This window comes from Cynocephalus volans, chromosome X, assembly GCF_027409185.1.
Source record: "Cynocephalus volans isolate mCynVol1 chromosome X, mCynVol1.pri, whole genome shotgun sequence".
Classification (NCBI taxonomy): domain Eukaryota; kingdom Metazoa; phylum Chordata; class Mammalia; order Dermoptera; family Cynocephalidae; genus Cynocephalus; species Cynocephalus volans.
Genome location: NC_084478.1, coordinates 172538880 through 172562097, shown reverse-complemented (window position 1 = coordinate 172562097; position 23218 = coordinate 172538880). Strand labels below are relative to the sequence as shown.

Below are 23218 nucleotides of genomic sequence, written 5' to 3'. Positions count from 1 at the left end.
GGATTACGCTTCGAGGTTTAGGGCTGGATATCATGGTTGTGGTTAGGGTTGGTTCTCAGGTAACCTCAAACACTTCCTTACCTTGAAAGCGCCCAGGCAAGCGCTTCCTCTACTCAGTCGCATTTTTCTAGGATCCCAATTTGCTCCAGCATTTTGTTTAAGATTCCCCATATTACCTTGTGATGTATCCAATGCAGTCAGTCTCCAGCATGTTGTTTAAATCCTGTAACCCTGAACCAGCAAGTGGATGTTTCGGCAACCTTTGATTTCCTTCCTCAGCATTCTGAGCACATCAGGACAGCCACGACACTTCTGCAGGGATGACTTTTAGCACTTTTCTTAGAGGACTTAAATGCTGTTTTTGCGACTCTGGGTTTCACCACAACTTCATTGCTTGTGATGCACTTGCCAACTCCAGGTCTGCCTGATTTTTTTCTGTGAACTCACCACCTCTCTGTCTCTCTCTCAACAGCAGAATCTGATCAGAAATTGGCTCCCACGTTGAATGCTCTATGTCAGTCACAGCCCTAAGGGGCACAGGTCTTCAAGTCTGGGCCTGTGGCCTGCCCACCCAGCTCCCTTGAGTTGTGCCTAGACAGGGCCTTGAGTCACGTGGGGCTCCCAGTCCGGGCAGTGCCCCCGAAGCTCAGAGCCCACCTGGCACAGGATCAGCAGCTTTCTCCCCAGTGCCCGCCGGCCTCCCACTGAAGACACAGTCTGTGCAGTGAGCTGGTTTTCTTCTCTGTGTGAACGTTCACTCCCAAGAGGGGACAGGGACAGGAGGAGGAGCAGGGGGTGTGGTGCCATCCCCATCTCCCCCCAGCTCTTCTGTGGAACCCTGGCCCTGGACACCAGCCTTTTATACCCCATCCTGTGCTCCCCAGCTTCAGACAGGTCACAGTGGAGTCCCCAAAATGTTACTCCCATAACTCCATCTATCTATGACCTCCTAGAGCATTCTCCTCCTGAGTCCCCGCCCAGGCAGACTTGTCCCATGACTCCTTCCCTTTTCTAGGCCCCACCTCCCTCTCCCCCATTGCAGAGATTTAATTTTCAGGTGGAACATTTGGGACTTGGGGAGAGGACCTACCCAGGAGCATAACCTGATTATATGTTGGGCAGCCTCAGACCCAGATCCCAGCGGTCTCCCCCCGCCCCCCTCGCGCTGTTTCCCGGAGCTGGAGGAGGAGGGACCAAGAGCCCACAGCTGGGGAGGGCCCTGTCATTACAGGGTTTGGGCCCACCCCACCACAGAAGCCCTGCTCTGTAAACGTGCCCCAGATCCTGGGGCTGCCATTGCCCCCTCTGCTATGATACCTGTTACCCCACCTGATGACTGGACCCATAGAGAAGAAGTTGGGGCCTTGGGGAACTGGTTTCCTAACTCCTTTTCCTTGTCTCTTGAGTTCCCACTCGTGTCCGTTTACATTTTGGGATCTTCACCTAATACACAGGGTCTTGCGTAAAAGCTTAGACCATCTGAAAATAGGAATATTAAGAATAAAGTCTACATCTAGGATCATCTAGGGACAGACAGCACATGGGTGAAAGTCTGGCAGTTGTATATTCAACCACTCCACCTCCCTGCTCTGTTTATATTTTTTGCCCAAACTCAGTCACCTGGAAAAACAACGGCACTCACATACAACTATGAGGAGACCTGCTTTTTCCCAAAAGTTTATCTTTTCACTTAGTCACCTTTGCAAGAAACAAAGCCACACCTTCACTGCCTTCCCTCATCCCTTTGTGTCCTTTCCCACAGTCCCTTCATATACCTTATATTCCCATTTCTTAAAATGTTGCTGGGAAGCCTGGCCCTGACAGGTTGATTGTCCCAGCAAAGCACTGTGCATTCATCTACCTAAGGATGACGTTTGGTTCAGAAGAGAAACGAACTTTAATAGTTGCACCTTGAATTCTCCTAACGTGTCTGACAATATGCACAAAAGAGGATATTTGGAGGAACCCTGTGCAAGAAAATTTCACCCTGATTATTTTACTTCTGTAATCACTAGGTCCTTTCTTTGAACTACCCTCCCATTCCTGGGAAAAACAAGAAGTGTCAAACTAAACTGTTTCTCTTTCCTTTCTTCTTTCTCCACAACCCCTGCTCTGTGGGGAAGGAAAAAAAAAGTCCTCAGACGGAATCCCAAACCTTGGTGTATCTGCTCTCTACAACTTTATAAGCCCAGATCCTCCACAGACTGACAGTTCCTGGACAAAGAATTAAAAATCCCACATGGATTTGACCTATGTATAATCTCACCCCAATCCAGTACACAAGCACATACACAGAGACATGTAAGCTTGATGGTGTTTATTTCTCCTTCACACCAATCCGATTTTATCCAAGTGTCTTGCTGTCTGCATTTTTCATCACCGGATCTGCTTTTCTTTCAATCCTGAGCATGAGAACACTGTATCTGAAGTCACTTTTTAGAAGTTCTGCTTTTTTAGGTAAAGTTTGATGCTCCGAGATATTCAACTCAAAAACTTGGAATACTCTAAAACACACAAACACACATAAAAACTCATTTTCTCTGAAAAATGTTAAAAATTGCTTTAATTATGCAAGGTCCTGCCCAGGAAAAACTAGCCCTTCCCCGTTTGTGACCTCTTCAATTTCCCCTTACCATGTGTTAGAAATTGCTCTCCGTAACATCTGCCCCACTGCCAGTGTTCTCTGTATGAGTAGAATAAGCTAAGGAGATAAACAAGAAAATTAAAAGACACTGATTACCAAAATGGAAAATTGATGAGAGAAAGGAATGAGAGACTGTACAAATATTCATAGCCTTTTGTGGAAAGGGTGAAAGGAGGAACATTTGATGAGCCAAAATTTAAGGGGGTGGAGAAATGACTGAGGGTGGGGTTGGCTGTCATGGAATTAAGTTCAGAGAAGTAAAGGATTGAACTTTGCTTCTGTCCAAACGACTCCGGACACTGACTACAGTGCAGTGGGCTTAAGCTTCCCCAGCTCTAACTTGTTTTGCAGTGCAGTTTCTCCCATGTTCCTGTTTCATCTTGATGCCCTGGGTGACCTGGTTTGTGTCATTCCCTGTCTTTCAATTTCTACACTTGTGAAATGAGTGTCCAGGTACCCCAAAACATGCATTTCAGCCCCTACTTCCCGAGCTGCTCACCTGCCCTCTCGGTTCCCTGTCCAGGCACCTGCATCCTCATGTGGTACCGCAGGGGATTGAGCCATAGGTCTTCACAGATGATCTGTTAGGGGAACCAGGACAGGACCGCTCAGGGTTCAGACACCATTCCCAAGAAGGCTGGGAACCCTCCCTGGTCATTTCTGAATTTTCGCAGTGAGGCCCTACCTCAGCGATCCTGTTAGATCCTGCAAAGTTGTGGTCAGAAAACCAGTTGAAGAAGAAGTTAACACTGCTGTTGTGGTGCCTGCGGCTATAAGCCTCATGTTCATAATCCTGATACCACTGAACTGGAGTGGAATGAGATGCCGTATATCCTGCAGGGAAGAAAAGTATACAGGAAGGGGTTGGAGCATGCTGACGATGATAAACCCAACACCTTCACTACCCATCCTGGGATCCACCTCCTACCGGTGACATTAATGAGATATTCCTTAATAATCACTTTATTCCGGAAGTACGGGTTGTCCCGAAAGAACATCATGATCTTGCAGCAGTGAATGGGATGCCTGATTTCCTCCACCTGTCATGACAAAGTGGAGAAGGCTAAAATTTCTTTTCAGGTCACCTACCCTTTTCTGTTTGCCTGAAAGAATTGCGTCTCTTATCCTTCCCCGCTCAACCTTCCAGCCTCAGTCTCACTAGTTCTGACCTCCAAGTCGATCACGTAGCTAAGCAAGTCTTCATCTTCATCGCTGATCATGGCCAACATCTCGGGGTGGTTCACAATCTGCCTCAGGTCAAGGAGCCTTTCCATGCTACGGAAGTAGGCGCTAGAAGCAACTGAGCATGTATAAACAGCTAGGAGAGTGTGTTGCGCAGGGGTCTCCCACACCTCACACATTGTGTCTCCCACACCTTATGCACTGTGCCCTCCCTGCCTGTCATGAGACACACTCAAGGCAATGGGTGCCTTGCGTGGCCTTAAATGGGAGACTGTCCACGTTGACGCAGGGAGGGGCTCCTTTCTGAGGGATGCTGAGCTCTATGTGTCCCCGATGTACTAGGGGCAAAAGTGAATCTGCTTGTATCTAAGTATGCACTTTATCAGCTCTGACTGACTAGGGTGGGAATTCATACACTTTCCTACAGCATTATTGTCAGGAAAGCCTGTCCTTCAAACACCTTTTCTACATGAGAACTCCTTTGTGCTATTCACGACACTGATCCAGAATGACTTCTAATTCTCCGCCCCAGTTAGTGTCTCTGTGCCGTAAGTATTTGTATTTGCACGAGTGTGGCTGCAGCTCCGTCTTCCCTCAGTCTGTACCTTCCCCCACACCCCCCAAGCAGATGTTTTCCAGTACAGGGACGGAACACTGGTCCTTGGTGCTATCAGTACCATTCTCTAAACAACTGAGCAACCGGCCAGAAAAGCCTGTATATTCTCATGCTGAGCTGTCCCATGGATCGATTGCTATTACCCTTGCCCATGCTCCTACCGGTCAGTACAAAGCGAGATTCGAAAGGATACGGCTTTGGCCCAGAAGCCAGGGATGCCCTGGATGATGGACCTTCGGTGACCGAGAAGAGTCCTACGTCTCTGCACCAGGTTCTGCCTCAAACAAGCAAAGGCCGTCCTGGCTTGGTTGTTCACGGGCTCCATCTCTAACTGAAGGGCCTCCAGCGACTACAGAGGGGATAAGGACAACATGGGGCTCCACAGAGTCTGTGTCGGGGTTTTCTATTCAAGCTTCTCCTCAGGCTCTACAAGTTGCATCAGAGTTTCCTCCCCCACGTCTTCTTCCTGAACTTTTTCCTCAAATTCCTCCTCCTCCTCTTCCCTGTCAGGCTCCTACACCACCCTCTCACCGTCCATCACGTGCTGCGCCCACTCCTCCTTCCACTGCTCCTGCTCCTCCTTCTCCTCGTCCTGCTCCACTGCCTCCACCTCCTGAATAACATCCACCAACACAAGCACCACATCATCCTGCTCCTCGACTTCTCTCTCCTCTTCTCCCTCTTCGGATCACCCCTTCTCTTCCTGCTCCTCCTGCCACTCAGCGACCTCCGCCACCGCCATTACATCCACAAGGACAGCACCACGTCTTCCAGCTCTTTATCCTCCTGGTCCTCGACTTTTCCTTCCTCACACGCCTCTTCCGATTTCTCCTCTTCCCTCCTCCACAGCGACCTCCACCACCTCCACTGCCGCAAACAAAACTAGCGCCACCTCCCGCCCGGTCGCCGCCGCCTCCCTCTCTGCCAAGGCCTCGCTTTCCTGCACAGCTTCAACCCCGGTCCAGGAGGCCTCCTCGGACGTCCCACCCAACTCTGCCTGGGTCGCACACCCGACGCCATTACTGGCCTCTGGCCGCTGCTCCCCAAGAGGCCTACCGGCCCCTCCCTCCCGAGGGCCCTTTCCCACACCTACCTTCATCCAGGGTTCGGCAGAAGACCCTTCCTCCCGGGAGCCCGCTTCACTCGCCATGCTGCCCTGGTCCTCAGCAGGCTCAGCTGCGCCGGGTACGCAAGGCCGAAAGCCTTGAGCTGCACACCCCCCAGGCAGGAGCTAGAGAAGCCGAGCCGCAGGCAGCTTCCGGCTCTGGGAACTTCCGGGAGCCTCGCGGTCGGGCTCGGCATCGGGCGCATGCGCATGGCTTGGCGCGCTCTGCCGTCGTCATGGGGCCAAGGCGCCCAGCCACGCCCAGACCGCTACTGTTGCTCCACGGCCAATGGATGAAGAGGTAGTGGCTGTCACCCATGACGGCCCCGCCTCCCGGACGCAGACATCTGAGGCACAACTGCCCTGCCTGCGAGCCCAGGCCCGTGTCTCCAGGAAGCCCTCCAACTTGCCAGGTGCAGTGCGCACACACAGCCGGTTTGCCCTTTGCAAAGTCCAATGAGTGTTCCACTCCAAGGTCCATGCCTGCGTCTTGTGTGGCACCGAATTCAGACAACATAAAGTACTTAAGGACACGAAGCGGGCGCAGTGGACAGTACTGGGTGTTTCAGTTTCAGCGCACAGTCCGAGTGAGGTTCTCAGAGGGCCGGGCCCATGTGTTGCTCTATATGTTGCTGCACTGGATTTCATCGGGTCTAGAGGCAAAGAGCACTACTGCATCGTCTCCCTCAGGATTAGGACAATTAGGGGTCTCAGACATAGTGCACGATTGTCTCTGCAAGTATCAGACCCTCTCCTCCTCAGTGCGTCCTCATCCGCCAGCATTCGGCTCAGATGGCAGCCTGAGGGTGGGGTGCAGGTGTAGGTCCTGCAGAGCGACAGCTGAGGGGCAGGTGTAGGTGCCGCAGAGTGACAGCTGGGGTGCAGGTGTAGGAAGTGGGCAGCTGGCAGACAGGAGGTTTGCCCCTACTTTAGCTGGTTCCCGAGTGTCCCCCTTCTGACTGCATCCTTCACCCTCTCCGCGAGCCAGACGGAGCCTGTCAGCAGGTGGGAAGCCAAGCGTGCAGGGTGTCAGCAGTCCAGGGGATCTGCCATCACCGGACAGGGGCTACCTGAGCAGAGCTTGAGCCAAGACGCCAGGTGGAGCGGATTGAATCATGCCCCCCCAAAACTCATTGCAGCTTAAATTGTGTCCCCCAGGTTTTATGTATTAGAAACTTGGCCCCCACTGTGAATGTTAAGAGGGTGGGAAATCCTATTACGGTAATTGAAAGGAGGAGCCTTGAAGAGGTGATTGGATTGTAGGACCGTGCAGTAGTGAATGGATTAATAATGGTGGTCAGGCGTGTGGTTCTGAGGGCTTTAAAAGAAGAGAGAAAGAGTCTGTCTGTCTGTCTCTCTCTCTCTCTTGCTTCTCACCATGTGACCTGCTTGGACCCACCGGCTGCCTGCCACTTTCCGCCATGAGTAGAAGCAGCCTGAGGCCCGCGCCAGATGCAGCTGTACCAGAATCCTGAGCCAAATAAACCTCTGTTCTTTATAAATTACCCAGTCTCAGGTATTTCTGTTATAGCAACACAAACATGGGCTAATACACCAGGGTCTGTGACTAAATTTTGCCACAGATTGGCTGAGTTCTTGGGTAATTTGCCAAGAAATGGAGATTTTTATAATAGTGTGCTTATTATGTACAAATGTATATATATCACTATGTATCTCTCACTGGATAATTCTCTCATTATATGAATATCTTACTATATAAATATCTCAGCACATATATCTCACTGTATGTATCGCTCACCATATGAATATCTCACTATAACTATGTCACTATATATTTCTCTCACTATATATATCTCTCACTATATATCCCTCACTATATAAATTACTCACTATATAAATATCTCACCTTATATCTGTCACTGTATATCTCTCATTATACACACAATCAAACTCTGCTCTCTTGTTCTTTTCCATCTATCACAGTATTATCGATGTCACTGGCTGCTTCTGAGTTTATGTGGGTTGACACACATGGAGTTTAGGACAAGGTCAGGCAGATGTGCTCAGTGTCAGCTCTCTGCAAGTCATCAGCTGGGGGACACTGGGGTGAATTCTGAGATGTGTGATGGTTCTTGCCCACCTCCGGGCACCATGGGTACATTGCTGAGGGTCAGATTGGACAATGGGTAGATTGTGGTGACAAGATCCACGCAGGGGAATGTGGGTGCCCAGACACCTCAATCCCAACACCCGGCATGGTCCTGTGACTGCCATCCCTGGCTGCACTTCAGGCGCTCTGGGGATGCTTCTTTTTCATTCTGGCAAGTTGATTTGAAATTCTTATGTGGTCATCATAGGGTTCAGGGCTACCTGAGATCCATGTGCAGGCCCCTTCTCAGTCTGGCTTCCACTCTCGTCTACTGAAAGGAAATAGGCAATGTAGACAGGGTTGTGATTCCCGGTTGGAAAGCAAGTTACAGGAGTTTTGAGAAATGGTTTCAGCTCCAGAGCTGTGTGGCCCCGAGCCCCACCCCAAGACCCCAGGGGGCGGGTTCTGTTGATGGGAACTGCAGGGACAGGGAGGCCAGTATTGCAGGGGTTAGTGTTAGGATTACGCTTCGAGGTTTAGGGCTGGATATCATGGTTGTGGTTAGGGTTGGTTCTCAGGTAACCTCAAACACTTCCTTACCTTGAAAGCGCCCAGGCAAGCGCTTCCTCTACTCAGTCGCATTTTTCTAGGATCCCAATTTGCTCCAGCATTTTGTTTAAGATTCCCCATATTACCTTGTGATGTATCCAATGCAGTCAGTCTCCAGCATGTTGTTTAAATCCTGTAACCCTGAACCAGCAAGTGGATGTTTCGGCAACCTTTGATTTCCTTCCTCAGCATTCTGAGCACATCAGGACAGCCACGACACTTCTGCAGGGATGACTTTTAGCACTTTTCTTAGAGGACTTAAATGCTGTTTTTGCGACTCTGGGTTTCACCACAACTTCATTGCTTGTGATGCACTTGCCAACTCCAGGTCTGCCTGATTTTTTTCTGTGAACTCACCACCTCTCTGTCTCTCTCTCAACAGCAGAATCTGATCAGAAATTGGCTCCCACGTTGAATGCTCTATGTCAGTCACAGCCCTAAGGGGCACAGGTCTTCAAGTCTGGGCCTGTGGCCTGCCCACCCAGCTCCCTTGAGTTGTGCCTAGACAGGGCCTTGAGTCACGTGGGGCTCCCAGTCCGGGCAGTGCCCCCGAAGCTCAGAGCCCACCTGGCACAGGATCAGCAGCTTTCTCCCCAGTGCCCGCCGGCCTCCCACTGAAGACACAGTCTGTGCAGTGAGCTGGTTTTCTTCTCTGTGTGAACGTTCACTCCCAAGAGGGGACAGGGACAGGAGGAGGAGCAGGGGGTGTGGTGCCATCCCCATCTCCCCCCAGCTCTTCTGTGGAACCCTGGCCCTGGACACCAGCCTTTTATACCCCATCCTGTGCTCCCCAGCTTCAGACAGGTCACAGTGGAGTCCCCAAAATGTTACTCCCATAACTCCATCTATCTATGACCTCCTAGAGCATTCTCCTCCTGAGTCCCCGCCCAGGCAGACTTGTCCCATGACTCCTTCCCTTTTCTAGGCCCCACCTCCCTCTCCCCCATTGCAGAGATTTAATTTTCAGGTGGAACATTTGGGACTTGGGGAGAGGACCTACCCAGGAGCATAACCTGATTATATGTTGGGCAGCCTCAGACCCAGATCCCAGCGGTCTCCCCCCGCCCCCCTCGCGCTGTTTCCCGGAGCTGGAGGAGGAGGGACCAAGAGCCCACAGCTGGGGAGGGCCCTGTCATTACAGGGTTTGGGCCCACCCCACCACAGAAGCCCTGCTCTGTAAACGTGCCCCAGATCCTGGGGCTGCCATTGCCCCCTCTGCTATGATACCTGTTACCCCACCTGATGACTGGACCCATAGAGAAGAAGTTGGGGCCTTGGGGAACTGGTTTCCTAACTCCTTTTCCTTGTCTCTTGAGTTCCCACTCGTGTCCGTTTACATTTTGGGATCTTCACCTAATACACAGGGTCTTGCGTAAAAGCTTAGACCATCTGAAAATAGGAATATTAAGAATAAAGTCTACATCTAGGATCATCTAGGGACAGACAGCACATGGGTGAAAGTCTGGCAGTTGTATATTCAACCACTCCACCTCCCTGCTCTGTTTATATTTTTTGCCCAAACTCAGTCACCTGGAAAAACAACGGCACTCACATACAACTATGAGGAGACCTGCTTTTTCCCAAAAGTTTATCTTTTCACTTAGTCACCTTTGCAAGAAACAAAGCCACACCTTCACTGCCTTCCCTCATCCCTTTGTGTCCTTTCCCACAGTCCCTTCATATACCTTATATTCCCATTTCTTAAAATGTTGCTGGGAAGCCTGGCCCTGACAGGTTGATTGTCCCAGCAAAGCACTGTGCATTCATCTACCTAAGGATGACGTTTGGTTCAGAAGAGAAACGAACTTTAATAGTTGCACCTTGAATTCTCCTAACGTGTCTGACAATATGCACAAAAGAGGATATTTGGAGGAACCCTGTGCAAGAAAATTTCACCCTGATTATTTTACTTCTGTAATCACTAGGTCCTTTCTTTGAACTACCCTCCCATTCCTGGGAAAAACAAGAAGTGTCAAACTAAACTGTTTCTCTTTCCTTTCTTCTTTCTCCACAACCCCTGCTCTGTGGGGAAGGAAAAAAAAAGTCCTCAGACGGAATCCCAAACCTTGGTGTATCTGCTCTCTACAACTTTATAAGCCCAGATCCTCCACAGACTGACAGTTCCTGGACAAAGAATTAAAAATCCCACATGGATTTGACCTATGTATAATCTCACCCCAATCCAGTACACAAGCACATACACAGAGACATGTAAGCTTGATGGTGTTTATTTCTCCTTCACACCAATCCGATTTTATCCAAGTGTCTTGCTGTCTGCATTTTTCATCACCGGATCTGCTTTTCTTTCAATCCTGAGCATGAGAACACTGTATCTGAAGTCACTTTTTAGAAGTTCTGCTTTTTTAGGTAAAGTTTGATGCTCCGAGATATTCAACTCAAAAACTTGGAATACTCTAAAACACACAAACACACATAAAAACTCATTTTCTCTGAAAAATGTTAAAAATTGCTTTAATTATGCAAGGTCCTGCCCAGGAAAAACTAGCCCTTCCCCGTTTGTGACCTCTTCAATTTCCCCTTACCATGTGTTAGAAATTGCTCTCCGTAACATCTGCCCCACTGCCAGTGTTCTCTGTATGAGTAGAATAAGCTAAGGAGATAAACAAGAAAATTAAAAGACACTGATTACCAAAATGGAAAATTGATGAGAGAAAGGAATGAGAGACTGTACAAATATTCATAGCCTTTTGTGGAAAGGGTGAAAGGAGGAACATTTGATGAGCCAAAATTTAAGGGGGTGGAGAAATGACTGAGGGTGGGGTTGGCTGTCATGGAATTAAGTTCAGAGAAGTAAAGGATTGAACTTTGCTTCTGTCCAAACGACTCCGGACACTGACTACAGTGCAGTGGGCTTAAGCTTCCCCAGCTCTAACTTGTTTTGCAGTGCAGTTTCTCCCATGTTCCTGTTTCATCTTGATGCCCTGGGTGACCTGGTTTGTGTCATTCCCTGTCTTTCAATTTCTACACTTGTGAAATGAGTGTCCAGGTACCCCAAAACATGCATTTCAGCCCCTACTTCCCGAGCTGCTCACCTGCCCTCTCGGTTCCCTGTCCAGGCACCTGCATCCTCATGTGGTACCGCAGGGGATTGAGCCATAGGTCTTCACAGATGATCTGTTAGGGGAACCAGGACAGGACCGCTCAGGGTTCAGACACCATTCCCAAGAAGGCTGGGAACCCTCCCTGGTCATTTCTGAATTTTCGCAGTGAGGCCCTACCTCAGCGATCCTGTTAGATCCTGCAAAGTTGTGGTCAGAAAACCAGTTGAAGAAGAAGTTAACACTGCTGTTGTGGTGCCTGCGGCTATAAGCCTCATGTTCATAATCCTGATACCACTGAACTGGAGTGGAATGAGATGCCGTATATCCTGCAGGGAAGAAAAGTATACAGGAAGGGGTTGGAGCATGCTGACGATGATAAACCCAACACCTTCACTACCCATCCTGGGATCCACCTCCTACCGGTGACATTAATGAGATATTCCTTAATAATCACTTTATTCCGGAAGTACGGGTTGTCCCGAAAGAACATCATGATCTTGCAGCAGTGAATGGGATGCCTGATTTCCTCCACCTGTCATGACAAAGTGGAGAAGGCTAAAATTTCTTTTCAGGTCACCTACCCTTTTCTGTTTGCCTGAAAGAATTGCGTCTCTTATCCTTCCCCGCTCAACCTTCCAGCCTCAGTCTCACTAGTTCTGACCTCCAAGTCGATCACGTAGCTAAGCAAGTCTTCATCTTCATCGCTGATCATGGCCAACATCTCGGGGTGGTTCACAATCTGCCTCAGGTCAAGGAGCCTTTCCATGCTACGGAAGTAGGCGCTAGAAGCAACTGAGCATGTATAAACAGCTAGGAGAGTGTGTTGCGCAGGGGTCTCCCACACCTCACACATTGTGTCTCCCACACCTTATGCACTGTGCCCTCCCTGCCTGTCATGAGACACACTCAAGGCAATGGGTGCCTTGCGTGGCCTTAAATGGGAGACTGTCCACGTTGACGCAGGGAGGGGCTCCTTTCTGAGGGATGCTGAGCTCTATGTGTCCCCGATGTACTAGGGGCAAAAGTGAATCTGCTTGTATCTAAGTATGCACTTTATCAGCTCTGACTGACTAGGGTGGGAATTCATACACTTTCCTACAGCATTATTGTCAGGAAAGCCTGTCCTTCAAACACCTTTTCTACATGAGAACTCCTTTGTGCTATTCACGACACTGATCCAGAATGACTTCTAATTCTCCGCCCCAGTTAGTGTCTCTGTGCCGTAAGTATTTGTATTTGCACGAGTGTGGCTGCAGCTCCGTCTTCCCTCAGTCTGTACCTTCCCCCACACCCCCCAAGCAGATGTTTTCCAGTACAGGGACGGAACACTGGTCCTTGGTGCTATCAGTACCATTCTCTAAACAACTGAGCAACCGGCCAGAAAAGCCTGTATATTCTCATGCTGAGCTGTCCCATGGATCGATTGCTATTACCCTTGCCCATGCTCCTACCGGTCAGTACAAAGCGAGATTCGAAAGGATACGGCTTTGGCCCAGAAGCCAGGGATGCCCTGGATGATGGACCTTCGGTGACCGAGAAGAGTCCTACGTCTCTGCACCAGGTTCTGCCTCAAACAAGCAAAGGCCGTCCTGGCTTGGTTGTTCACGGGCTCCATCTCTAACTGAAGGGCCTCCAGCGACTACAGAGGGGATAAGGACAACATGGGGCTCCACAGAGTCTGTGTCGGGGTCTTCTATTCAAGCTTCTCCTCAGGCTCTACAAGTTGCATCAGAGTTTCCTCCCCCACGTCTTCTTCCTGAACTTTTTCCTCAAATTCCTCCTCCTCCTCTTCCCTGTCAGGCTCCTACACCACCCTCTCACCGTCCATCACGTGCTGCGCCCACTCCTCCTTCCACTGCTCCTGCTCCTCCTTCTCCTCGTCCTGCTCCACTGCCTCCACCTCCTGAATAACATCCACCAACACAAGCACCACATCATCCTGCTCCTCGACTTCTCTCTCCTCTTCTCCCTCTTCGGATCACCCCTTCTCTTCCTGCTCCTCCTGCCACTCAGCGACCTCCGCCACCGCCATTACATCCACAAGGACAGCACCACGTCTTCCAGCTCTTTATCCTCCTGGTCCTCGACTTTTCCTTCCTCACACGCCTCTTCCGATTTCTCCTCTTCCCTCCTCCACAGCGACCTCCACCACCTCCACTGCCGCAAACAAAACTAGCGCCACCTCCCGCCCGGTCGCCGCCGCCTCCCTCTCTGCCAAGGCCTCGCTTTCCTGCACAGCTTCAACCCCGGTCCAGGAGGCCTCCTCGGACGTCCCACCCAACTCTGCCTGGGTCGCACACCCGACGCCATTACTGGCCTCTGGCCGCTGCTCCCCAAGAGGCCTACCGGCCCCTCCCTCCCGAGGGCCCTTTCCCACACCTACCTTCATCCAGGGTTCGGCAGAAGACCCTTCCTCCCGGGAGCCCGCTTCACTCGCCATGCTGCCCTGGTCCTCAGCAGGCTCAGCTGCGCCGGGTACGCAAGGCCGAAAGCCTTGAGCTGCACACCCCCCAGGCAGGAGCTAGAGAAGCCGAGCCGCAGGCAGCTTCCAGCTCTGGGAACTTCCGGGAGCCTCGCGGTCGGGCTCGGCATCGGGCGCATGCGCATGGCTTGGCGCGCTCTGCCGTCGTCATGGGGCCAAGGCGCCCAGCCACGCCCAGACCGCTACTGTTGCTCCACGGCCAATGGATGAAGAGGTAGTGGCTGTCACCCATGACGGCCCCGCCTCCCGGACGCAGACATCTGAGGCACAACTGCCCTGCCTGCGAGCCCAGGCCCGTGTCTCCAGGAAGCCCTCCAACTTGCCAGGTGCAGTGCGCACACACAGCCGGTTTGCCCTTTGCAAAGTCCAATGAGTGTTCCACTCCAAGGTCCATGCCTGCGTCTTGTGTGGCACCGAATTCAGACAACATAAAGTACTTAAGGACACGAAGCGGGCGCAGTGGACAGTACTGGGTGTTTCAGTTTCAGCGCACAGTCCGAGTGAGGTTCTCAGAGGGCCGGGCCCATGTGTTGCTCTATATGTTGCTGCACTGGATTTCATCGGGTCTAGAGGCAAAGAGCACTACTGCATCGTCTCCCTCAGGATTAGGACAATTAGGGGTCTCAGACATAGTGCACGATTGTCTCTGCAAGTATCAGACCCTCTCCTCCTCAGTGCGTCCTCATCCGCCAGCATTCGGCTCAGATGGCAGCCTGAGGGTGGGGTGCAGGTGTAGGTCCTGCAGAGCGACAGCTGAGGGGCAGGTGTAGGTGCCGCAGAGTGACAGCTGGGGTGCAGGTGTAGGAAGTGGGCAGCTGGCAGACAGGAGGTTTGCCCCTACTTTAGCTGGTTCCCGAGTGTCCCCCTTCTGACTGCATCCTTCACCCTCTCCGCGAGCCAGACGGAGCCTGTCAGCAGGTGGGAAGCCAAGCGTGCAGGGTGTCAGCAGTCCAGGGGATCTGCCATCACCGGACAGGGGCTACCTGAGCAGAGCTTGAGCCAAGACGCCAGGTGGAGCGGATTGAATCATGCCCCCCCAAAACTCATTGCAGCTTAAATTGTGTCCCCCAGGTTTTATGTATTAGAAACTTGGCCCCCACTGTGAATGTTAAGAGGGTGGGAAATCCTATTACGGTAATTGAAAGGAGGAGCCTTGAAGAGGTGATTGGATTGTAGGACCGTGCAGTAGTGAATGGATTAATAATGGTGGTCAGGCGTGTGGTTCTGAGGGCTTTAAAAGAAGAGAGAAAGAGTCTGTCTGTCTGTCTCTCTCTCTCTTGCTTCTCACCATGTGACCTGCTTGGACCCACCGGCTGCCTGCCACTTTCCGCCATGAGTAGAAGCAGCCTGAGGCCCGCGCCAGATGCAGCTGTACCAGAATCCTGAGCCAAATAAACCTCTGTTCTTTATAAATTACCCAGTCTCAGGTATTTCTGTTATAGCAACACAAACATGGGCTAATACACCAGGGTCTGTGACTAAATTTTGCCACAGATTGGCTGAGTTCTTGGGTAATTTGCCAAGAAATGGAGATTTTTATAATAGTGTGCTTATTATGTACAAATGTATATATATCACTATGTATCTCTCACTGGATAATTCTCTCATTATATGAATATCTTACTATATAAATATCTCAGCACATATATCTCACTGTATGTATCGCTCACCATATGAATATCTCACTATAACTATGTCACTATATATTTCTCTCACTATATATATCTCTCACTATATATCCCTCACTATATAAATTACTCACTATATAAATATCTCACCTTATATCTGTCACTGTATATCTCTCATTATACACACAATCAAACTCTGCTCTCTTGTTCTTTTCCATCTATCACAGTATTATCGATGTCACTGGCTGCTTCTGAGTTTATGTGGGTTGACACACATGGAGTTTAGGACAAGGTCAGGCAGATGTGCTCAGTGTCAGCTCTCTGCAAGTCATCAGCTGGGGGACACTGGGGTGAATTCTGAGATGTGTGATGGTTCTTGCCCACCTCCGGGCACCATGGGTACATTGCTGAGGGTCAGATTGGACAATGGGTAGATTGTGGTGACAAGATCCACGCAGGGGAATGTGGGTGCCCAGACACCTCAATCCCAACACCCGGCATGGTCCTGTGACTGCCATCCCTGGCTGCACTTCAGGCGCTCTGGGGATGCTTCTTTTTCATTCTGGCAAGTTGATTTGAAATTCTTATGTGGTCATCATAGGGTTCAGGGCTACCTGAGATCCATGTGCAGGCCCCTTCTCAGTCTGGCTTCCACTCTCGTCTACTGAAAGGAAATAGGCAATGTAGACAGGGTTGTGATTCCCGGTTGGAAAGCAAGTTACAGGAGTTTTGAGAAATGGTTTCAGCTCCAGAGCTGTGTGGCCCCGAGCCCCACCCCAAGACCCCAGGGGGCGGGTTCTGTTGATGGGAACTGCAGGGACAGGGAGGCCAGTATTGCAGGGGTTAGTGTTAGGATTACGCTTCGAGGTTTAGGGCTGGATATCATGGTTGTGGTTAGGGTTGGTTCTCAGGTAACCTCAAACACTTCCTTACCTTGAAAGCGCCCAGGCAAGCGCTTCCTCTACTCAGTCGCATTTTTCTAGGATCCCAATTTGCTCCAGCATTTTGTTTAAGATTCCCCATATTACCTTGTGATGTATCCAATGCAGTCAGTCTCCAGCATGTTGTTTAAATCCTGTAACCCTGAACCAGCAAGTGGATGTTTCGGCAACCTTTGATTTCCTTCCTCAGCATTCTGAGCACATCAGGACAGCCACGACACTTCTGCAGGGATGACTTTTAGCACTTTTCTTAGAGGACTTAAATGCTGTTTTTGCGACTCTGGGTTTCACCACAACTTCATTGCTTGTGATGCACTTGCCAACTCCAGGTCTGCCTGATTTTTTTCTGTGAACTCACCACCTCTCTGTCTCTCTCTCAACAGCAGAATCTGATCAGAAATTGGCTCCCACGTTGAATGCTCTATGTCAGTCACAGCCCTAAGGGGCACAGGTCTTCAAGTCTGGGCCTGTGGCCTGCCCACCTAGCTCCCTTGAGTTGTGCCTAGACAGGGCCTTGAGTCACGTGGGGCTCCCAGTCCGGGCAGTGCCCCCGAAGCTCAGAGCCCACCTGGCACAGGATCAGCAGCTTTCTCCCCAGTGCCCGCCGGCCTCCCACTGAAGACACAGTCTGTGCAGTGAGCTGGTTTTCTTCTCTGTGTGAACGTTCACTCCCAAGAGGGGACAGGGACAGGAGGAGGAGCAGGGGGTGTGGTGCCATCCCCATCTCCCCCCAGCTCTTCTGTGGAACCCTGGCCCTGGACACCAGCCTTTTATACCCCATCCTGTGCTCCCCAGCTTCAGACAGGTCACAGTGGAGTCCCCAAAATGTTACTCCCATAACTCCATCTATCTATGACCTCCTAGAGCATTCTCCTCCTGAGTCCCCGCCCAGGCAGACTTGTCCCATGACTCCTTCCCTTTTCTAGGCCCCACCTCCCTCTCCCCCATTGCAGAGATTTAATTTTCAGGTGGAACATTTGGGACTTGGGGAGAGGACCTACCCAGGAGCATAACCTGATTATATGTTGGGCAGCCTCAGACCCAGATCCCAGCGGTCTCCCCCCGCCCCCCTCGCGCTGTTTCCCGGAGCTGGAGGAGGAGGGACCAAGAGCCCACAGCTGGGGAGGGCCCTGTCATTACAGGGTTTGGGCCCACCCCACCACAGAAGCCCTGCTCTGTAAACGTGCCCCAGATCCTGGGGCTGCCATTGCCCCCTCTGCTATGATACCTGTTACCCCACCTGATGACTGGACCCATAGAGAAGAAGTTGGGGCCTTGGGGAACTGGTTTCCTAACTCCTTTTCCTTGTCTCTTGAGTTCCCACTCGTGTCCGTTTACATTTTGGGATCTTCACCTAATACACAGGGTCTTGCGTAAAAGCTTAGACCATCTGAAAATAGGAATATTAAGAATAAAGTCTACATCTAGGATCATCTAGGGACAGACAGCACATGGGTGAAAGTCTGGCAGTTGTATATTCAACCACTCCACCTCCCTGCTCTGTTTATATTTTTTGCCCAAACTCAGTCACCTGGAAAAACAACGGCACTCACATACAACTATGAGGAGACCTGCTTTTTCCCAAAAGTTTATCTTTTCACTTAGTCACCTTTGCAAGAAACAAAGCCACACCTTCACTGCCTTCCCTCATCCCTTTGTGTCCTTTCCCACAGTCCCTTCATATACCTTATATTCCCATTTCTTAAAATGTTGCTGGGAAGCCTGGCCCTGACAGGTTGATTGTCCCAGCAAAGCACTGTGCATTCATCTACCTAAGGATGACGTTTGGTTCAGAAGAGAAACGAACTTTAATAGTTGCACCTTGAATTCTCCTAACGTGTCTGACAATATGCACAAAAGAGGATATTTGGAGGAACCCTGTGCAAGAAAATTTCACCCTGATTATTTTACTTCTGTAATCACTAGGTCCTTTCTTTGAACTACCCTCCCATTCCTGGGAAAAACAAGAAGTGTCAAACTAAACTGTTTCTCTTTCCTTTCTTCTTTCTCCACAACCCCTGCTCTGTGGGGAAGGAAAAAAAAAGTCCTCAGACGGAATCCCAAACCTTGGTGTATCTGCTCTCTACAACTTTATAAGCCCAGATCCTCCACAGACTGACAGTTCCTGGACAAAGAATTAAAAATCCCACATGGATTTGACCTATGTATAATCTCACCCCAATCCAGTACACAAGCACATACACAGAGACATGTAAGCTTGATGGTGTTTATTTCTCCTTCACACCAATCCGATTTTATCCAAGTGTCTTGCTGTCTGCATTTTTCATCACCGGATCTGCTTTTCTTTCAATCCTGAGCATGAGAACACTGTATCTGAAGTCACTTTTTAGAAGTTCTGCTTTTTTAGGTAAAGTTTGATGCTCCGAGATATTCAACTCAAAAACTTGGAATACTCTAAAACACACAAACACACATAAAAACTCATTTTCTCTGAAAAATGTTAAAAATTGCTTTAATTATGCAAGGTCCTGCCCAGGAAAAACTAGCCCTTCCCCGTTTGTGACCTCTTCAATTTCCCCTTACCATGTGTTAGAAATTGCTCTCCGTAACATCTGCCCCACTGCCAGTGTTCTCTGTATGAGTAGAATAAGCTAAGGAGATAAACAAGAAAATTAAAAGACACTGATTACCAAAATGGAAAATTGATGAGAGAAAGGAATGAGAGACTGTACAAATATTCATAGCCTTTTGTGGAAAGGGTGAAAGGAGGAACATTTGATGAGCCAAAATTTAAGGGGGTGGAGAAATGACTGAGGGTGGGGTTGGCTGTCATGGAATTAAGTTCAGAGAAGTAAAGGATTGAACTTTGCTTCTGTCCAAACGACTCCGGACACTGACTACAGTGCAGTGGGCTTAAGCTTCCCCAGCTCTAACTTGTTTTGCAGTGCAGTTTCTCCCATGTTCCTGTTTCATCTTGATGCCCTGGGTGACCTGGTTTGTGTCATTCCCTGTCTTTCAATTTCTACACTTGTGAAATGAGTGTCCAGGTACCCCAAAACATGCATTTCAGCCCCTACTTCCCGAGCTGCTCACCTGCCCTCTCGGTTCCCTGTCCAGGCACCTGCATCCTCATGTGGTACCGCAGGGGATTGAGCCATAGGTCTTCACAGATGATCTGTTAGGGGAACCAGGACAGGACCGCTCAGGGTTCAGACACCATTCCCAAGAAGGCTGGGAACCCTCCCTGGTCATTTCTGAATTTTCGCAGTGAGGCCCTACCTCAGCGATCCTGTTAGATCCTGCAAAGTTGTGGTCAGAAAACCAGTTGAAGAAGAAGTTAACACTGCTGTTGTGGTGCCTGCGGCTATAAGCCTCATGTTCATAATCCTGATACCACTGAACTGGAGTGGAATGAGATGCCGTATATCCTGCAGGGAAGAAAAGTATACAGGAAGGGGTTGGAGCATGCTGACGATGATAAACCCAACACCTTCACTACCCATCCTGGGATCCACCTCCTACCGGTGACATTAATGAGATATTCCTTAATAATCACTTTATTCCGGAAGTACGGGTTGTCCCGAAAGAACATCATGATCTTGCAGCAGTGAATGGGATGCCTGATTTCCTCCACCTGTCATGACAAAGTGGAGAAGGCTAAAATTTCTTTTCAGGTCACCTACCCTTTTCTGTTTGCCTGAAAGAATTGCGTCTCTTATCCTTCCCCGCTCAACCTTCCAGCCTCAGTCTCACTAGTTCTGACCTCCAAGTCGATCACGTAGCTAAGCAAGTCTTCATCTTCATCGCTGATCATGGCCAACATCTCGGGGTGGTTCACAATCTGCCTCAGGTCAAGGAGCCTTTCCATGCTACGGAAGTAGGCGCTAGAAGCAACTGAGCATGTATAAACAGCTAGGAGAGTGTGTTGCGCAGGGGTCTCCCACACCTCACACATTGTGTCTCCCACACCTTATGCACTGTGCCCTCCCTGCCTGTCATGAGACACACTCAAGGCAATGGGTGCCTTGCGTGGCCTTAAATGGGAGACTGTCCACGTTGACGCAGGGAGGGGCTCCTTTCTGAGGGATGCTGAGCTCTATGTGTCCCCGATGTACTAGGGGCAAAAGTGAATCTGCTTGTATCTAAGTATGCACTTTATCAGCTCTGACTGACTAGGGTGGGAATTCATACACTTTCCTACAGCATTATTGTCAGGAAAGCCTGTCCTTCAAACACCTTTTCTACATGAGAACTCCTTTGTGCTATTCACGACACTGATCCAGAATGACTTCTAATTCTCCGCCCCAGTTAGTGTCTCTGTGCCATAAGTATTTGTATTTGCACGAGTGTGGCTGCAGCTCCGTCTTCCCTCAGTCTGTACCTTCCCCCACACCCCCCAAGCAGATGTTTTCCAGTACAGGGACGGAACACTGGTCCTTGGTGCTATCAGTACCATTCTCTAAACAACTGAGCAACCGGCCAGAAAAGCCTGTATATTCTCATGCTGAGCTGTCCCATGGATCGATTGCTATTACCCTTGCCCATGCTCCTACCGGTCAGTACAAAGCGAGATTCGAAAGGATACGGCTTTGGCCCAGAAGCCAGGGATGCCCTGGATGATGGACCTTCGGTGACCGAGAAGAGTCCTACGTCTCTGCACCAGGTTCTGCCTCAAACAAGCAAAGGCCGTCCTGGCTTGGTTGTTCACGGGCTCCATCTCTAACTGAAGGGCCTCCAGCGACTACAGAGGGGATAAGGACAACATGGGGCTCCACAGAGTCTGTGTCGGGGTCTTCTATTCAAGCTTCTCCTCAGGCTCTACAAGTTGCATCAGAGTTTCCTCCCCCACGTCTTCTTCCTGAACTTTTTCCTCAAATTCCTCCTCCTCCTCTTCCCTGTCAGGCTCCTACACCACCCTCTCACCGTCCATCACGTGCTGCGCCCACTCCTCCTTCCACTGCTCCTGCTCCTCCTTCTCCTCGTCCTGCTCCACTGCCTCCACCTCCTGAATAACATCCACCAACACAAGCACCACATCATCCTGCTCCTCGACTTCTCTCTCCTCTTCTCCCTCTTCGGATCACCCCTTCTCTTCCTGCTCCTCCTGCCACTCAACGACCTCTGCCACCGCCATTCCATCCACAAGGACAGCACCACGTCTTCCAGCTCTTTATCCTCCTGGTCCTCGACTTTTCCTTCCTCACACGCCTCTTCCGGTTTCTCCTCTTCCCTCCTCCACAGCGACCTCCACCACCTCCACTGCCTCAAACAAAACTAGCGCCACCTCCCGCCAGGTCGCCGCCGCCTCCCTCTCTGCCAAGGCCTCGCTTACCTGCACAGCTTCAACCCCGGTCCAGGAGGCCTCCTCGGGCGTCCCACCCAACTCTGCTTGGTTCGCACACCCGACGCCATTACTGGCCTCTGGCGGCTGCTCCCCAAGAGGTCTACCGGCCCCTCCCTCCCGAGGGCCCTTTCCCACACCTACCTTCATCCAGGGTTCGGCGGAAGACCCTTCCTCCCGGGAGCCCGCCTCACTCGCCATGCTGCCCTGGTCCTCAGCAGGCTCAGCTGCGCCGGGTACGCAAGGCCGAAAGCCTTGAGCTGCACACCCCCAGGCAGGAGCTAGAGAAGCCGAGCCGCAGGCAGCTTCCGGCTCTGGGAACTTCCGGGAGCCTCGCGGTCGGGCTCGGCATCGGGCGCATGCGCATGGCTTGGCGCGCTCTGCCGTCGTCATGGGGCCAAGGCGCCCAGCCACGCCCAGACCGCTACTGTGGCTCCACAGGCAATGGATGAAGAGGTAGTGGCTGTCACCCATGACGGCCACGCCTCCCGGACGCAGACATCTGAGGCACAACTGCCCTGCCTGCAAGCCCAGGCTCGTGTCTCCAGGAAGCCCTCCAACTTGTCAGGTGCAGTGCGCGCACACAGCTGGTTTGCCATTTGAAAAGTCCAATGAGTGTTCCACTCCAAGGTCCATGCCTGCGTATTATGTGGCACCAAATTCAGACAACATAAAGTACGTAAGGACACGAAGCAGGCGCAGTGGACAGTACTGGGTATTTCAGTTCCAGCCCACAGACAGAGTGAGGTTCTCTGAGGGCCGGGCCCATGTGTTGCTCTATATGTTGCTGCGCTGGATTTCACCGGGTCTAGAGGCAAAGAGCGCTACTGCATCGTCTCCCTCAGGATTAGGAAAATTAGGGGTCTCAGAAATAGTGCACGATTGTCTCTGCAAGTATCAGACCCTCTCCTCCTCAGTGCCTGGCACAATGGAGGTGATTCAGCAGAATGTCCAGCCGCCTGCATGCACACATTGATGCAGTGCCTTCCCAGAGACTGAGAGAGCAAGCCGTGGCCTCCTTTCTACCAATGGCAGATGGTCACCGGGTGGATGTCACTGGCTGTGTGTACTTTGGAAGAAAGGAAGTCCTTCGAAGGTTTTTAGGTTCCTCTCTTCGGTATGTATAGTGAGTCCGTAGGTCAAGGGTTTCATCCAGATCTCCTACACCCTTCTGCCTCGTGATCGTTCTCTTTTCTCCCCTCCCTGTTGGGTAGACGGTAGCGAGCGTGGTTCCACACATGCTATGTTGGGTGACTGATGTCACTGTCTTTTGTTCTAGTGTCGCGATGGAATTGTACACGGGCACCCCCTTGCTTCACAACTGTGTTTTCTGCCCTTCCTTCTTTATTCTGGTAACGTGGTATTGCACTTTCACTCGCACTAGTAGACTCCCGGGCTACCTCTTGCAAAAGAGGCAAGGTGAAAGGGACCAGGGCAAAGAGGGCGTGAACTACGCAGTAAAAACTGCCTGGGGCAGTTTTTCACATCAAGATTAAGTCTCCCTTTCATTCTAGAAAAGCTGTTCCAGAAAGCATCTGGATTTGGACTTTTGGAGTCACAAAGCTGCAGATGCATTTAGAGCACCCTGTGACCTTGG

The 23218-nt window shown here is 50.7% G+C and overlaps 3 protein-coding genes across 3 annotated transcripts; all 3 read right to left on the bottom strand.

Moving 5' to 3' along the window:
* Positions 1-3144: 3144 nt before the first annotated feature.
* Positions 3145-5541, bottom strand: LOC134368600 (testis-specific Y-encoded protein 3-like; the record flags this gene model as incomplete). Its single annotated transcript, XM_063085025.1, has 7 exons — positions 5536-5541; positions 5296-5439; positions 4636-4791; positions 3814-3891; positions 3573-3684; positions 3330-3478; positions 3145-3225 (listed from the first exon to the last, which is right to left on the bottom strand). Coding segments are annotated over exons 1-7 (726 nt in total), but the record flags the coding sequence as incomplete, so codon positions are not given.
* Positions 5542-11260: 5719 nt separating this feature from the next.
* LOC134368599 (testis-specific Y-encoded protein 3-like) lies at positions 11261-13657 on the bottom strand (the record flags this gene model as incomplete). Its single annotated transcript, XM_063085024.1, has 7 exons — positions 13652-13657; positions 13412-13555; positions 12752-12907; positions 11930-12007; positions 11689-11800; positions 11446-11594; positions 11261-11341 (listed from the first exon to the last, which is right to left on the bottom strand). Coding segments are annotated over exons 1-7 (726 nt in total), but the record flags the coding sequence as incomplete, so codon positions are not given.
* A 5717-nt stretch (positions 13658-19374) lies between these two features.
* On the bottom strand, positions 19375-22095 carry LOC134368596 (testis-specific Y-encoded protein 3-like; the record flags this gene model as incomplete). The annotated part of the gene is made up of 7 exons (XM_063085023.1): positions 21862-22095; positions 21613-21765; positions 20866-21021; positions 20044-20121; positions 19803-19914; positions 19560-19708; positions 19375-19455 (listed from the first exon to the last, which is right to left on the bottom strand). Coding segments are annotated over exons 1-7 (963 nt in total), but the record flags the coding sequence as incomplete, so codon positions are not given.
* Positions 22096-23218: the final 1123 nt, after the last annotated feature.